Below are 17,836 nucleotides of genomic sequence, written 5' to 3'. Positions count from 1 at the left end.
CAAGAAAGCCTAGGTAAAGTTTCTAATGAAATTTCTTAACATTAGGACTTCTGAGCTTCTATTCTGATTTTTTAAGGCTCTGTTCCCTCCAGACTCTCTGATATACAGAATTTCAGGAAGAATGATGTCTCCAGAAGGAAACAAAGGTGAAGTGATTTTTTGATGGGAAGCTAATATCAGCAATAAACATAGGGCAGCTTCTGCTGCTTCTTAACATAAATCTTTCCAAGAGGCTGAATAGACTTTGCATTTCCTTAATGAAGATAGTTTTCAATTTAAGATCCTATGCAAGTGAAATACTGCTTTCATTGATGATCGCAGGAGGAAATCAATTCAGTATTACACATTCTGAAATAGATCCCATAAATCGCCATAGGTCCTTGATTACAGTGCAAGTCTGACAACCCACACAGATGAGGCTCTGTCTCTCTATTTAGATAGTGGATGGTATTCTGACTGCCACCTTATAAACAGAGCAGGTGACCTGGCAGTGAAGATAAGACTGAGAGAGATCTGCTGACATCAGATTAATATAGACATTTCTTTCTTTATAGTATTTGATGTTCAGAGGCTCTTGATAATTTAGAGTTCAGATCTCTGAGATTCATTATATACTGTACTATCAAGGTCACTCATGTCACTGACAACTTTATGGGCAATAGTTCTTGCCGTCAGATAGCATTCAATATGTGCAAACACAGGCTGAAAACTACATTCATTTTTGGCTGTAACATTGCAGGTCCAGTCTCATGAACTACTGGGAGCACAATTTATCTTACTTGTGCTGAATTAATCATAAGAAAGTATGGGAAATGTTAGACCTGTGTCTCAGAGAGGGAAACTGTTATGGTGAAATTAAGGGATTAGCATCGAACCAGAGAGGCTGCTGCTGCTGCTGGAGCGGGGACAGGAGCTCAAGGCTGCAGGAAGCCTCCAGCAGGCCAGTTCCCCCTGACTTAAGATGAATGGGCAGTGAAAATTGGTACCAGCATGCATAGCTCACAATAAAACCACCATGTCTCATAGCCTGAAAATGTGTCATTGGCCTCTAAGACCTGTGAAGTTGAGCTAAGTGGAGACAGACTCTCCTTTTACCTCTATTTCCCATTTTACTACAACTAGCGAAACACCATTGCCTGTCTCATGGCAGAAGTTCACCAAAACTCAGGTCTGAAGAAACATTTCTCCCCTCAGAACAACCTCCATGGGAAAAATAAAAAACCTTTACAGAGACACATAGGCATTGCACCAGTCACTGGATCCCACATTTCTCAACTCAAAGAGGTGCACATTTTTAGCTCTGCTGTGTCCAAGCTACTGACCCTGACGATATTTAAACTGATACCACAATGGGCAAAGTCATAACACTAAAAATCCCTTCTCACAGGAAGGTAATGAAAGCCTCTAGAGCAGGGGATGAGGAATCAGACAAGCGTGTAAACTCTCCTGGTGAGCAATATCCATCAAGGAGAACTTTTAAGTGATGTGCAACCATCCTTAGGGGCCCCGCTTCTCTCTTGTGCTGCAGTCCGAGGACTTAAGAAACATCATAGCATGCAAATTCCAAAAGAAGAAAAGCAAGTCATTCCTTTGGTTATCTTTAAACCTTGCAAAGGACAGACATTGAAAGCTGACCTACTGTGAAAGCTGACCTACCTATGAAAACATTTGCGGTTCTGTCCTAGAATTCAGCTAAGAAAAATAGTTCATGTAATGAACACAGCCAGATCTCAGGCGATATAGCTTAGGACTTCTTTTAGAAGAGGTGAAGGTTTTTTCAAGAATTTCACACATTTTTGTGGGCTTACTCCAAACGCCTGCATCTGCTTTGATAACACCATTTGTGCCTCAGAGGACAAAATGTGTTAACACTGGGGGCAGCTGGGCTCAGGGTGAGGGGACGTACAGTGGCTGGACAGCCAGATCCTGCTGGAAGTTGCGATGGCTCTACTAGATCATGGGAAAGAGGTGGCAGGATGCAAAATCAAAGCTGACAAAAGATGTGCAATATATTATATATGGCTGACGTTGGGCACTGAAGGCCTTTGTTCTCACACTTGTGGAAGAATAACAGCCACTACCTTGATTTTGACAGTGCAATTGGATAGACAAGAGGAAGAAGCTGCACAGACACTACAGGAATAAATATAACACTAAAAGCAGTGAAAATCTCTGTGGGTGGGTGGATGTGTGCATGTGCATCTACAAACAGATGTCAAGTGAGCTGTTCATGTATTACAACTTCTCAGGCTGGCATAAGTGGATGTTGCAATAAACTGTGAGGGAACTGTATCCATAATACCATTCACTGTCTGTTAAAAGGTGTTTTCAATTTGCACTGTCACATAGCAGCTAATGTTTGGTATCCACAGTAGACAGTAAATGATGTCTTTCATTGTTTTTTCATCGATATAATAATTTCGGAGTAAACAACCATTTGTTCCTCTTTCTTTAAAGATAGTCACAGACTTATCGATAAAGGAGAAAGTTCTCAAGTGGCTCAGGCAGGTGCAGCTTGTGGACTGTATACAGGCACGACCGACCCAGATGCTTTCTGATACACAACCGGCACAGCTGGGCAAGACTGGCAGGACCTGGAAAAAAAAAAGGCAAGAACAAGAACCCCCAACCCCACCACGAGTATAAGTCAGAAAGCAACAAACACTAGCAAGATTTGCAAATCAGATCAAGTGCTACACAATGACTTGCTGAAGTCAGGGAGAGCTTAATACAATATTGTTCATATTTAACTTACATTGTCAAAAGTGGTTCAGCAACTTGAAAACTATGAGCACTAAATCCTTTTTCTGTATGCATGGCTAGCCTTTTCTGCATCTTTTCTTGAGCAAATACTTAAAATACCATAAAGGTGTCTGCGCTGGAGAGAGAGCACAAGGATGCATAGCCCTTGCTCAGGAAATAAGACAACTCCCAGCAATGTTGTGAGGAAAAAGACAAGAGGGATTATGGGGAGATGCAGAGGTGCTCAGTGTAGACCAGCCATAATAGGGTGGATATGGCAAATACAGTTAGTTGTAGACAACTGCTGGTGTCTCAGCAGGTACTTGCACAAGTAACAACTGCAACTCAGCCTGTTTATATGACCACACTGTCTCTGAATATTTATGTATGTCAGTCAGTCTATCAGTGCTCCCCAAAATCATTTCTTAATGTGTCATCCAATCTTAATTAAATTGGAATTAATTTAATTAAATCCTTTAATTAAAAAGGAAAATGTCTTGAAGTTAGAAAGTCCCCCAAAGTTTTGTGCAAAAAGGCACCCAGGGTAAAAAAATAAAAATATATAAAATAAAAAATATAAAATGAAAATAAAAAATAAAAATAAAAAATAACTTAAAAAAAAAAGAATAAAAAGATAAGAGGCCTTTTTGCCCTTCCCTTACTCTGAGGGAAAGGTTGACATGTGATAAATTCTTGTTAAACATCGGAGAGTGCACTGGTAGGAAAGCTGTCCGAGGACTTATTGGGATGACAGGGAGGCCAGCTTGGACAGAGGCTTGCATGGCACCGCACGCCATGGTGCTGCCCCGGTGGCTTCCCTGCAGGGTGACGAGGCAGGTCCCCCCAGCCCACCCCACCACGTGTCAGGTGAGGGGCACACCAGGCACAAACCCATGGGAAATGCCCATTCTGCAGTCTCATGCTTGCACGTGCAAATGCAACTTGCTAGTGAACATGTCCCTGCTTCCCCTTCGCTTTCCTCTTGCTGGAGCTGCTTCAGGTTGAACCTTTACACCTGCTCAGAGGTGCTCAGTTTTCAAGCCCTGGATCAGCCCTGCCCCTCTAGTTTCTGGCCAAGCAGTAGCTATCACAGCAGCGTTTGGCAAGCAATGGGTAGAGATGTGTGCTTAAAAGCCTGTCCTTGTATATTCCAGGCAAGCTCCACAATCTGTGCTTTTACTACAGGAAAATTTAGGAGCCCGAACAGGCTGATAGTGCCCCCTCTGAGAAGAAATTAATAGAAAAATATGGGTTACATAGAAAAGAGCACTTGTACTAGTGTCACCGGAAGTGAAGAAAGAAGCTACCGTCTCCCAAAGCAGGAAAACAGAAACATTTTGTAATTCGCATCACTTAATAGCTAGGAAGAGGAGCAATTAAAGGGAGCTGTCTAAGTAACCACAGCAGAAAAGTCAGGGGGTAGACAGAAAACTTTTGAAGAGAAGTCCCTGGGCTGCTTATTTCAAACAGAAGGGCCTCAGAAAACACAGAAGTAGGGGGAAAGGGCAGTTGCAGATGTTAGATACAGCAAAGTATCTGAAAGTGGGACTGAAGGGATAGGTGAGGAGACTGAGGAAACTTCATTTCTGAAAAGCGAAGAGCCAGCAGGAGCTGAAGTGCCCTATAGTGCCTCTGAATGTAAAGGAGGAGAGGGTGACAAGCTGAAACTGGAAATCAGAAAGAAGGTTCAGGAGTAGAAATTTATTTATATTGGAGTATTTCTTTATCTACACAAACTCTCAGTCACACAGGGCAACCAGAGCAGGACAACTGCAAGCACTGCCTTTGCTCAGGCAGCCTGCCATCGCTGAGCCCTGAGCATCTCAGATACAGGGACAGAAGTCACAAGAGGTGAGAAGCATTCAAGCAAAAATCCTCCCAGAAGGTTTTAGAAATGACAAATTAAAGCTCTGCATGAAAAGCCATGGAGAAAGGGAGTAGGACAGAAGGATATTAAGCCAATGTTTCATTTTGGCTATAAAACCCACCTGAGTGTGGAGGGCCAGCACAAAGCCTACGTGCATCATTGACAGTATTAATTTACCATCCAAGAGCTGTTTTGCAGCTGGAAGTGGGCTCTCTGTGCACATCATGCTTTGCTCCTTGGTGGGGAGCAAGCTGTGCCCAGGAAGGCAGCCGGCTACCCGCCTGGGGAAGCATCCTTCACCCTCCCTGCCGGCAAAGCCCTGGGGTGCATAGGCTGACTGACAGGGTAGCAGTGAGCTGGGAAACGCAGAGGTTAGAGGAGGAGGGTGGGACTTAATTCAGCACGTCCATATCCCAGGGATATTGCTATTGGATGCATCAAGTTCTGGCTGCATGTGGTGCAGGTGAAAATGGCACAAGAGGATCTAGATTCATTTGTGGTCAGAAGTTTCTTCCAGTAGACTGGAAAAATAATCAGAAATAATGTAGGAAGGCTGAAAGTAAGCTGCAAAGGGCACTGCTGGTTTGTGCTGGGTTTGCAGCCCCATGAACCACATGGAAAAGCTGCGTGCCGCGAAGCTGAATAGCCACCTGGCAAATAGCTCTGCTTTCTCCTGGTGACCAAAGGCACCCCACCTCATGCCACTTTTTCTGCAGGAAGCAGGACATTGAGCCATGGTGCTAAGTTGAACACAAGATGGTGGTACTAAAATATTATCAATGAATAAACTCTCATGGCAGTTTTTAATCCTTAGAGTCTGATAGGTAAATAAGTATAATGTTTTTTCAGTAGACAGGAAAAGAAAGCACAGAAAAACTGACCAATTTACTCACTAAACCCCTGACACTCAGTAGCAGATCTAGCAACAAAACAGCAACCTCTTACTCATTTCTGTGTCACGTGCTACAGGCTTGAAATTGGTACAGAAGCTAAGAGAACTTACATAGAGTATTACTTATAAAAGCAGTTAAGAAAATGTACTTAGGTAAAGGAAATAATACTGTTCTACTTAGAAAAAGAGAGGAAGAAAGGAAACCATTACCTTCCCGAAGCAGAAGCGCCTGCTCCACTTTGCTGTTGGGTACGGCAAGATCCAGGGCACATTTGAGTTCAGCATTTCTGCATTTCGGGTTAGCACCATAGTCTGTCAGCAAGACAACTACCTCCACGCTGGATTTCCTTGCTGCCGCGTGGAGAGGGGTGTCTAATCTCTTCCCCATGTTAACGTTGGCTCCTTTGAGTGAACAAGAGTGCACGGTTAGATCCGGGAGGCAGCAGGAACTGTCCGAACCCACGTCACACAGGCTGGTTTCCACCAGTAGCCTCAATAAATGAAGGGGATGATGGCACACAGGCCTCCCTCATTTCTCTCAATAGCAGCAGTGCAAAATTTATCAGGTCAAATACCTGCTGTATAAATGTCCCCTGAGCCACTGAACCCTGTCTGTGATGAAGAGAACTGAGCAGCTTGACCTTCAACCCAATAGATGTTCAAAGCCTACCATATGCTCTGTAAATTTGTTAATAACATAAAATCTAACATAGATTATGTTAATTGAATTACTGAGGGGAAAAAAGTCCCTTTATGTATCTCATTGTAATAACTCCAGGAGCACGGCAAGCAAAATGCTTGCCCTGGGCTCTCCAGGCACAGCAGGGCCACACTTTGAGTAGGTGTAAGTCAGCCAATGTACACTGACAGCAAAAATTTGTGCTAGCTCATAGGCTGTGCCTGGACTTGCAGTGATTATTCTTTCAAGCAGCTTTACTGCTGTCTTCATCATCCACTGTGAAGCAGGTGAAATTAATGCTTACTATGGCAGTTTATCATACTCAAGAGTTGATTTTGGTCACTAATATTAGCCAGCATTGTCTGTGCTTCCTGTTATCATTCTAGAAAACTAAAAGTATTTTGTTTTCACATTCAGACAGTCTCAGGGAGGTCGCTGTAATTAGGGCTTTTTTTTTACTGAGGAAATCATAAATTCTTCGTGAATGCAGGTGAAATTTTTAATAGCCTCAAAAGAGTATCACAGACTGGTGCTGCCCAAGCACCCCTTGTGGAAATAACCCGTGATGTTTGCAGTGGAGCGGCAGCCCAGAGAGACCAGCAGCACTGGCTCACACCACCACAGCTCTCCCCTGGCCCCTTTTCCAGGTGTACCTAGCTCCAAAAGCTTCTTCACGCAGTCTGTCCTCTGGTATGTGCAAGCCACGTAGAGCAGGGTCCCATGCTGCAGGTCTTCTTGGTCAATGTCAACCTCATGGGCCAGAAGGGTCTCCATGCACTCCCTGTGACCTGTGGAGAGAAGAGCCGTCATTTAAAGTGCCATAGAGCAGAATACACCCAGATACAACCAATGAGGCACAAAAGCTGGGAATAAGCCAAGCCTATTTATCCATACCAGTATGGACAAGAATTTTTGGGGAAAATATTTTAACATCAATAAAAGATGTATTCCTCAGTTATTATTAGCTTCACTCACAGCCTGAATGTTACCTCTCTTGACCGCTTCGTGAATGGGTGATGCAAGATGGTTCCTGAGCTGCGGCTTGGCTCCAAATTCGAGCAGCATGTTGACACAGGCCACACTGCCACTGCAGCAGGCATTAAACAGAGGAGTGATCCCATCGATGGTGACTGCGTTGACCTGGAACAGCAAAGATGCTCAGGATAATCTGATTTAAGAGGAATGCCCTTGCAGTGTGTCTCATGTGCACACCAGAAATGCATCAGAAAAAGACAGTTGTTTAATTTCAGAATTGATTTTGCTAATAACTTTCAGAGTTATATGTTGTGGCACAACTTACACAACATTCTCCTTTGAGGTCTGCCCTCTTTCCCAGATAGCTAGTGCCATAAGGCAGTGACACTGCCTGCTATGAATGATCCTCCTAGAGTTGCTCAGAAAATGCAAATTTTTTTTTTTTTTTTTATGTGGAGAACTTGAGTACCTTCATGACTGTGTTTGCACTGACCCAAAGCCAGAATATGCTCAGATGAAAATGGCTTTGCTTTTTAAATGAAAACATTTACTTCATGTTTAATACTTTCACCTGAAAACACATTTCCAGCAAAAGAAATTTTCCTGGAAACATACTCTTAATCCCAAACACAAAAGGAGCTTGAAAGAGTTTGTGTTCATATGCATGTTTGTGTGTGTGTGTGTGTGTGTAAGAAAGAATTTCTTTCCTCCACCTCCGATGTAAAGACCTGGCAAGAACCACTGTCCGTCATCCTCCATGGGACAGCACAGTCCCTGGCTTGCGTTGTGCACAGCACCGTAGCTGTTATGTTTAACTATGTAGCAAGCCCTCAGAGGCAATTTATGCAGCAAATCTGCATGTGTTTAATTCTGTGGCACACTGGAGAAGAGCAATGGATTATGCAAGCATGTGGCAATTTGTGGTATTTCCAAATGAGGGAGAAGAGGAAAGAGACGGGAGAGGAAGGGCTGGAGAAGTCCTGGGCCACCGGGGAAGTCGGAGGACTTTGCTACCAGTGCAAGCACAGAAGCTGCATTGCAAAGGGTTTGGAGCACCAGGGTAGAAAAACCTTAGCTCACACAATTTAACTAGCAAGATATTTTGCCTTTAAAGCAGAGAAAGGCAGTGATGTTTAAGAACCTATTGGTTTATTCTGGGTAATTCAGCAAGTGTACCATCTGCAGTTGATACCTTCCTAGATATCATTTGTCCTTGTTCATTTGAACTACTGACTTGTTTACAACGCTGTATGAGTTAACTCCTTTTTTCACAAGGTGCTTTTCCCACAATTACAAGCCAGTCTTTGCCATTTCCAGGGTTCCAGTCCTTGCCGTCTTCAGCGGGCTCCAACTGTGTAGCAGCCTGTGCAAGGCCACGCTCCCCCACATGAAGCTGCATTCAGGCAGGTACTGCAATTCTAAACCTGCAATTAGGCAGGTACACTGGAGGAGGCAGCCCCTGCTCCTTGGTGCTTCCTCTGCTTGCTCACTTTCATTGAAAACCAGGGGAGGGAACAGACCTGGCTGGAAAATAATCATGACAGGGCCAGGAGGTGGGCAAGCTGGCATGGTATGGGGAGATACCAGGTACCACAGCATGGTGGACATCTGTCTGCTCAGGTTTTGGAGCCCAAAAGGCATCTTGCTCTTCCTGAAATTGCAAGGCTCCAACTAAGGCTCTGTTTCAACAGCATCATCACTACAGATCCCAGCCTATTCCTTGATCTTCCTCCCCTCCTGCTAATTGCTGAGCTAAACTATCCCTCATCCTGCAGTGCTTCTCAAACAATAAAAGGAAATAAACAGATATGCTTTGGGGGTATTTCAGACAGATTACATGCTGCAGCCCTGCAGCCCGTCACTCTGTGATGTCACTCCCCCCAGTCTCATCAGGCAGATGTGGCTGGAGCTGCTGGAGGCACTGGGGGTCTATCAGCATCATTTCACAACAGGCCCAGCAATTCAGGCAAGCTGATAACCAAGGGTAAGCAGGGAGGTAAGTGAGAAATAAAAATTACTTCCTTGTTTTCCCTTTCTACTGGGCATTGGTTTAACTTGTAAAAGAAGAAAGAATGGTAAAACACCTGTTGTGGAGTAAATGGTTTGGTAAAAAAAGGAAATAAAGAAGAGCACAGCAATAAAGGAGGGCAGCAGAAGAGCACATTTTCCCCCAGAAGTTAGACAACAGCCTGCTGACTTTATTTATAGGATCACAGGGTCATAGGATCATTCAGCTTAGAAAAGACCTTTAAGATCACCAAGTCCAACCATTAACCTAACACTACCAAGTCCACCACTAAACCAATTAAGGCTAGAGTAATAATTAATTTCATGTTTCCTGGCTTGGTGGCTGGATTTTTTTTTTAATGAAAGTAAAACTAGTATAGAATCATTAAGGTTGGAAAAGACCTCTAAGATCATCAGTCCAATTGTCAACCCAACACCACCATGCCCACTAAACCATGTCCCAAAGTGCCACGCCTACTCGTTTTTTGAACACTTCTACAGATGGCGACTCCACCACCTCTCTGGGCAGCCTGTTCCAATGCTTGACCACTCTTTCAGTAAAGAAATTTTTCTTAATATCCAATCTAAACCTTCCCTGATGCAACTTCAGGACATTTCCTCTTGTCCATATGAACAGAGAGCAGGGGAAAAGCAAATACCAAAAAACACCAGAGCTGTATATTATACCAGGAACAGGCTGATTTCTTAGGAAAGTAACAGGTAGTTCAGAGACAATTTCTCCGAGTTATAAAAAGGCAATGTCATTAATATACCATAATAAAGTAAAATCAAGCAGAAAGGGATTTTCCTTCCATCTTTCTAAGGGATCGAAATTTGGCATACAGTTTAGGAAGTTAACAAATTTATTTTCTTTTACAGAGGATAGCTTGATTGCCTGTTATGGTGTTGCTCAGTTTCTTGCCATATAAATTGTACTTGAAAACACAGCTGAATTAAATATATTCTTATATATTTCATCCATTCCTGTATCTCCATTTTTAACATGTATTCTACCTTAGGTCTGACTGGGGGAAATGTTTTTTTATTAGCAGATAAACTGTTTCATTGCTTTAAGCACATCTATGTTTACTTACGTGAGACTCCCAAACCATCCCACAGAAAACCAGAGGCAATCCCAGTGATTGTTACGGGGGGGAAAAAAGGGGTAAGTCATTTTCTTCAAGGTTATTTTCACCTAGCATCTCTCATTCCTTTTCCATCAATCATGACCATGTTTCACATACAGAGGGAAAACAAAACAGAATAACGGGGTGACCCAAGCAACCACTGGGGGAAGGCAAATGCATTACCCATGGAAACAAAACACTGTTTTATTTTTCCCCGTTTCTGCCTGGAATACTCCTGTCCATCCGCAGCCTGGCCCTGCCCCACAGGCAGCCTATCCAACATCCCCACTGATGCAGGGAGCATCCATGCTCCAGGCTCCCGCATCCCCGCCAGCGTCCCCAGGACTCACCTGAGCGCCGTTCTCCAGCAGAACCTTTGCGCAGGCGACGTGGCCACCCAGGCAGGCCTCGTGGAGAGCCGACACACGGTCCGTCGTCACCAGATTCACATCGAAACCCTGCAATGCAGGGCGGGGGGCGTGAGGGGAAAGACCTGCCCAAACCATGCAGCTCCCCCGCGGGTGCAAAGGGCAGTCAGGCTGAGGTGGGGGAGAGCCACGTCGATGGTTGCGTGTCCAGGGAAGGTGCATGGGTTGGATTAATGCTGTTCAGTGCTTCGGTGCCCATCCCCAAAGATGGCAGCTGGTGATGGGGTTAAAGAGGAAGCAAGGACAAGCTATGCCTTTTATTTCTAGTTCTTTATGATGCATGGTCAATCACAAGAAAGACATCACATTTCTTTGTCTTATAAGGGTGGCATTACTTTCCTTATTAAGTCCAGCACCAGGAGCTACAGCTGGTGGGATTTACCTCCTTGAACGGGGATGCCTCTGGCACAGGTATCAGCAGCTCGTCTGGAGCCCTCAGCTCCTTCAGTGGGAAGAAACGGGCTCCCCTAGATTATGATTCATCCCATGAATCCATCCATGTTAAACCAGCTGTTTCTAGTAGGTTAGATGAATTGTGTCCTAAAAATACTTCCACTGACTATATGGGGGGCCCAGAGTGTTTCACTCACAGGTAGTAAGTACCTGGTAAACCCATAAGATGGATGAGACAAATCCCACCTACAAATCAGTTCCTCTTATTTGACTACCCAAGAAATGTTTTACACTGGAAGAAAAAACTGTGATTTACAAATGACTTATTAGTGGTATTTCCCTAAATGACAGTTCTTACATCTATTCCTGCACAAACAGAAACCAGACATATTCACAAAGGAGAAAGAAATTGTCACATTTATTTTTCCCAGGAATGCAGCTAAATCTTCTGGTAATTAAGATTTTACAACCATGTGTGAGAACATGTCTAGAAGCAGCTCCATTTTCCACTTGATGTCTTACATTTTGTAACACAGTTGATCTCTACCTGATGTGCTATAAACTAGGCTGCTCACAAGATGGCAGCAATGCACTTTTTGGTACACGAATGCTATGGGCAGAAAGAAGTATCTGTGAGCAATGTAACACTGTAAAAAAGTCACCAGTCCCGATGCAATGAGCATTAAAAGCAACCACTGTAATTATTGTAAGCTAGAAATCCTATGATAGAAAAATAATCATTTTTCAGTCACGTGAAAGCATTATTAATGTAAAAGCTGTCACTAAAAATTTCCCGTACATTAAATCAGTGCCAGGGGAATAGATAAAACCTTGAAAAAACATTGAGATTATTCCATTTCGAATTGTACAGATGTTTCATACTTAATGATCAGAATATTCCTTCAAGAGGAATATCTTCTAGAGACTCCTGATAAGGAGACCTATTCTCAGTCATTTTTCAGATATATGTATTTAACAAATGAAACAATCATTGCAAGCAAAAGGGTAAGTATTGATATCTTGGGCAAAACAGCAACCCCTTCCATTACAAAATGGAGAACGAATTATAGGTCTTACTATAGCTGTTTGTCAAACATTGTTCATGTTAAGCCTTGTTTTCAATGTCTATGAAAAACCAAACTCTTCTTTTGGTGCTGGAACAGGCATTGCTGAGCTCTTGAGCTCTTCTAAAACTCCAGTGCTCCATCGTCTCCTTATGTCTAGGCATCCCCTGGGGAGCAGAAGCCCCACTGGCTTTCTTGAAAGCAGTGGTCCTACAGCAGAGACTTCTGAGTGTCCCACATATACCCTAAGGTATAGCTCCATATTTAATTTTAGGCTAGTAGTGTAACTATACTAGAAGCAATGAGCAATGATTATGCTGCTCCATAAACATCTTCATCCCTACATTTATCAAGCTGTGGTGAACCAGCTCCAATTCAGTCTCTACAGACATTGCTGCCTTGATCTCTTTTCATCAGCAAGGACCCTAATCCTTCACTCCCAAAATTAAATGTCTTCAGGAGAAGGAGAAAGGGTGGATTAACTAAATGATGTACAACCACACCACTGGGTGCTTCATGTGTAACCATGACCAGTGTATAACCAGGGCATCTAGTGTATAACCGCAACACCGGGTGCCCACTAATAAGATGGTGTAAGGTCAGCATAAACAAGAGATAGAGGGAATCAGAAATCCCCAAAACCTTGAATGAATAAGCCATCTTCCTTATTATCCCTAACCTCCATCACTTCCTTTTCCATAAAAATCATTTGATATCAGCAGGTGAAGGAAAGAGGGATCAGGAAATGGGAGGGGGAATACTGGCTGTAAACAGCAACCTTTTAGCTGCAGCCATGCCTCGATAGATGTCTGGAGTGGAGGCTTTCACACCGGCAGCTCCACTCCTTTAGGACATTGTCCATTCGAGCTGTGGCCTCACTGGTAAAAATGATTTACCTTGAATATAAAAAGTCTGATGGCCAAGTCACAGAGCTTACACTCAGGGAATTAATTTCCCTGCAGTTGTCTTGATTGGGGTGAGGGGAGTTGCTCATTCATGCCAGATGAGGGCATCGAGTTTAAGCAGAGGTGGTAAGGAAGGTGGTTGGCAAAGCACAAAGAACCATAACCTGTTCCTTTACAGCTGCCCACTTTCATATCCAGATTCTTATCCTTTCTAGTATATTCTTTCCTCTTCTCTTTCTTTTGCCTGCACTCTTGGTTTCATTTGGAGCAGAGGACTTCAGGCTGAACAGGTCTCTCTTCAGAAAGACCATGCTTGCTGTTTTATAAAGCAAGACGTACTTTTTCAGCTTTCTACTGATCTTTTTAAATAGCTGATATATATATTGTCTCTGTTTTCAAGCCCAGATTGCATGGTTCATCATTGAGAAAGAGCCCAAGGATCATTGTTTATCATACAGTAAGCCACAAGCTGTAACAGTCTTTGTCCTGTGCTTGTCCCCAGCATCCTAACTAAGCAAACTAGTACATGCCCAAAGGCGTGCATGCAGATATATTATTTATACAGCTGTATTTCTTATGCCCTGCTGCAGTCTATTACCAGCTCACCAACTCACAGATGCAATTCAACAGAAACTACACTACTTCCCCACCTTTTCTTTACCTGTGGGCTTTTACCTGTGCAATCAAGGTTTTCAAAGACAGGAGGCGTCCTTGGAAGGCAGCATCATGAAGAGGGGATCGGTCTGCCCAGCTGCCTGAAACAGCAAATGCATAAGTTAATTCAGGTAAGCAGCAAAAGCAGATCCTGGGAGGACAGGGAAAAAACAGCTGCATGTAAATGCAGATCGGGATGGAAATCAATGCGGGGTCAGCAGTGAAACTGTTTGATAAATTGATTTCAGCAGAGCAGCTGAGGGCTCAGCACTCCTGAGAAAGCTGGTCGCTCGCTAAGGGACCTAAACAAAAGCTTCTTGGCAGAACTTTTAAAACCAGCTAAAAACATGCTTCAGCAAAGACCACAAGTTTAGTGCTGCTGGGGCTCACCCGGGGACTTGAGAGCCCTGCAATTCTCCTATTCAAAATAGTATCAGCCTCTGTCTTTCCTAGGGAGCTTTTGTCACAAATCGTATTCTGGCTTCTCTTGCACTTTGTTAAGAGTCTCATAGCAGGGAGACACAGGGATGACTTGTCCATCAAATGAATTCTGTCATGTCCCAGGCAGTTTTATTTCCTGAACTGACAATTTCATAAATAATATCCTCCAGCTCAGACTACTAGGTAATAGGTTTCATCCTCCTCCTGATGGGAAGGTTTCAGAAAAGACACGCAAAAATAAATTCTGCCTGAGGCTTTACTTTTCTTCCTTAATCATTTTGAGTTGTTGAACTGTTCAGACTCCTTCATGTAGGCTAGGCTTGCCTTTTTTCTTATCTTTATTCATGTGCCAAGAAAAAAAATTCCTTAGCCTAACTACTACCTACAGGCATAGTCAGTCAGCCCAGGTTAAATCCCTGCAACTCAAGCAGACAGCAAATTTACTTGTCCTGTATTAAAATTTATAACCATACCGCGACACAGTGTGTAGTAAGTATTTCTCCAAAGGCCAGGTGCATTTACAGTGCCACAGGATAGAAGCAATAGCAGTGTTTGCATTCATGCTCTGTTGTACAGCAACCCCATGAGCACTGTATTTGAAACCCTTGTCCTGTTTAATTTTTTCAGCTACACCGCACACCAGAGAGAATGGAAAGGGTGATTTATCTCCATTTCAGGTGTTACCCAAGGCAGGGAGAAATCAATGAGAGGCACAGACACATCCCTGGACACTTAGGGCCAAGGACACAGCAGAGGTTTCAGCCTTGGCCAAGGGAGTGTCCTTTTGTTACCCGAGAACTGGGATGCACTTCACCTCAGGGGGTTATGGTTTTAACTACAGTTATTACTTTTGCTTCCATTTATTTAAGGAGCTGTTATTGGCCTCCTGAGGCAGGAAGCTGGCATGGAAAGACCAGCCAGCACAATATATGACCAGGTTCCTAAGGACCAAGTAGGACACACCAGGCAAAATGATGAAAACAGGAACCAGGTAGGGACTGAGAAACATTTTCTTGAAAACATCCAAAAAACCCCACATCCTTCACCATGCTGGTGACTGAAATAGGCAAGGTCAGTTCAGAAGGTCAAAAGACTTTGCAAGTGACAAAAACCAGGGCCCTTACACGGGAGGAAGATTCAGAAGTAACTCAGACTACAGAGCTACAGTGCCTTATTTAACCTTCCATGCATAGAGCATAGCATGTGCAAGCACACGTCACATGCATTTACAATGCATGTGTATGCGCACACATGCCTCACCATGAAAACACATGCTGCTGCGTACTTCCATGCTAGCCACAGCAACCTACCTCCCTGAAACGTGTGGCAAATATAGCTGCCATACGGGGCACATCTTCCCTTCACAGTTGTGAGTGACATGTCTGAAAATACTGTGTCTTTTTAAATGTCTACAGATAAATTAAGCCGCCCTGGTGCTGCTGCTGCGCTACTTCACTGCAAAGAGAAAAGGCTGTGAAGCTCCACCTGTAACCCAATATAGTGCCCCAGCAACAGCATCACATGATCTAATGTTTTGTAAGATTATCCTTAATGGCTTTTTGCAAATGGCAGCTAGAAGATAAAAATATGTTGTGCTCTGCTAAACTTCAAGGCACTCTACATGAAGGAAAAACTGCTGTTTGCCACGTGTCTGACTACAATTGCATGAAGGAACTTGGAAAAAAATGACAGTAATAAATTATTGGAAACATATTCTGGAGAATAACAAATAAATTAATAATTCAGACATGCCTGTATATCAAGGTTTTGTAAAAAATGCTTTGCCGCAGTATTTCTCTTGGCCAGATCTTAATCTCTCTGCTTTGGGTGGCCATCTCACACCACCCATGTTCTGCTCACGTTCATGTGCCTGTTCATGGCGGCACTATTCATCATGAAGCAAGTGCCCAACAAATGAGTCACATAAAAATCTGTGATGTCACAGTGCTGATATGAATCTTCAAGTAGGAAAATATGCCCTCATTAGTGGTAAATGTAAAATACTGTGTCATTTTAATTAGTGGAATTACCAGGCATGCAAATGCATGTCTACTCATTATTATGGCAGTGAAGTGAAGGAGTAAAATCACTTAAAAAAACCAACCCAAAGTAAATTACTTACTAAATAGCCTACTAAATACAATATATTCCCGTGTCGTATATTTTTCAGAGTAATTTTAGCTGTATTCGTTTTTATCATCTGATTTAACAAAACAGGACTTCTTGGCTTGGATTCAAAAAGTCATTAGTTATATCCTCCTAGTATCTCCTTTCAGAAAATCAACATGCTAAAACTTTTCCCTAAATATTCTCTGACAGTAAAGCTAGCTATTTAGTAAAACCATCTATAACCCCTGCTAAAGAATGCCTTGCTTCCGAGAACAATCTTTTTATTTACATAGTGCCTTAAGCAAATGTTGTCCTCATTCTAGCTGGGTAATTGTTGGAGTCTCATATTTTGCACACCTAAATCATGCCAACACATACTGACACTGTAAAGACCCCAGAAATGGAAGGCACTTCGGGTTAAAACATTCATCCATGCATTTAGCAACAGATTCCTCATTTCATGGAAGCTCAATGATTTAAACCCTCAAGTTACAAAAATGGAGCAAATATACATTTAAATGTTAGTGTCCATATTTTTACTTTACCTGGGACTATTCCATAGATCTCTTCTGCTATCCTGGCAGCCTCTTTTCTGTTGCCTTTAACAATATAGAAATGGGTCAGCAAAGCCAAGGAAATCTTAATTAAAAGCTTGAAGCAAAACAAAGCAAAAATGGCAAAATAAATGTTAGTGAAAGCATGGAGTATAGAACTGCCCTCCATTTTGGTTTCTCTTTGAATAGTTTCTCAGGTCGGCTAAGTTGCACCGGGCTATTCTTGGTATCGTATGTCATCTATTTTAAACTCTCCAGAACCTGCTGTTCCTCAGTTCCCAAAAATACATTCTGGTTTTATTTGGTATGGGCTATTTGATACTAAGTAACAATACCAAGGATAAGATAGTTTGAACATCCGGTGCCATACAGGAAACAAACAGAAAATCCTTTCCAAACCCACATGAACTAGAATAAATTTTCAGATAAATGCTCTCCATACCACCTGAAAGCCTATACATCCACATTATATTTGTTCTTTGATGTAGCAGTTCCATTTACAAAGGCTGCATAGGTAAAGCTGCAGAAATTGTTCAGAGATACTGCAAAAAGAACACTTTCCTGTCTTTCCCATCTTGGTAACAGGCCTTCCTGGTACTCAGGTACAGAACAAAGGCAAGCATATCAAAGAAAAGCATTATCATGAAAGAATCTGAAATAAACCCACATATTTTCAAAGCCAGAAGTCAAAATTTTTCTAGGAGGGGAAAAAATACATTGAAAGTGTGTAATCAGAAACACATAACATACGGGTATTTTCCATCACTCAGGGATAAAGAATGGTGTCCATTAATATCTCCTGCAAACAACATCTTATTGTTTTGAAAGAATGGAAATATTTTTACATTATCCATCATCAATTCAAAGGTGCAGCATTTGAAACTGAAGAAGATGAACCTTTTCTTTAACTGCCCTTTTTTCTTTCTGAAGCCACATGGCTTCCATAGAGTATTTTTTCTGCATGTAATTAATTGAATCTATGTAGAATACCCCATCTCC

The 17,836-nt window shown here is 42.7% G+C and overlaps 1 protein-coding gene across 2 annotated transcripts; it reads right to left on the bottom strand.

The window, feature by feature from the left end:
• Positions 1-2,469: 2,469 nt before the first annotated feature.
• On the bottom strand, positions 2,470-17,077 carry ASB11 (ankyrin repeat and SOCS box containing 11). 2 transcript variants are annotated; one of them, XM_075717224.1, is made up of 7 exons: positions 16,829-17,077; positions 13,755-13,834; positions 10,640-10,747; positions 7,170-7,320; positions 6,834-6,968; positions 5,712-5,903; positions 2,470-2,594 (listed from the first exon to the last, which is right to left on the bottom strand). In XM_075717224.1, the coding sequence occupies exons 1-7, from the start codon at positions 17,004-17,006 to the stop codon at positions 2,470-2,472; spliced, it is 969 nt and encodes a 322-aa protein (XP_075573339.1). In that variant the 5' UTR covers positions 17,007-17,077. The 2 variants fall into 2 exon arrangements, with proteins under 2 accessions (XP_075573339.1, XP_075573340.1); XM_075717225.1 differs by having other exon boundaries at positions 10,640-10,696; positions 16,829-17,006.
• Positions 17,078-17,836: the final 759 nt, after the last annotated feature.

This window comes from Pelecanus crispus, chromosome 1 (genome assembly GCF_030463565.1).
Source record: "Pelecanus crispus isolate bPelCri1 chromosome 1, bPelCri1.pri, whole genome shotgun sequence".
Taxonomy (NCBI): Eukaryota; Metazoa; Chordata; class Aves; order Pelecaniformes; family Pelecanidae; genus Pelecanus; species Pelecanus crispus.
This window is presented reverse-complemented; position numbering and strand designations above follow the sequence as displayed.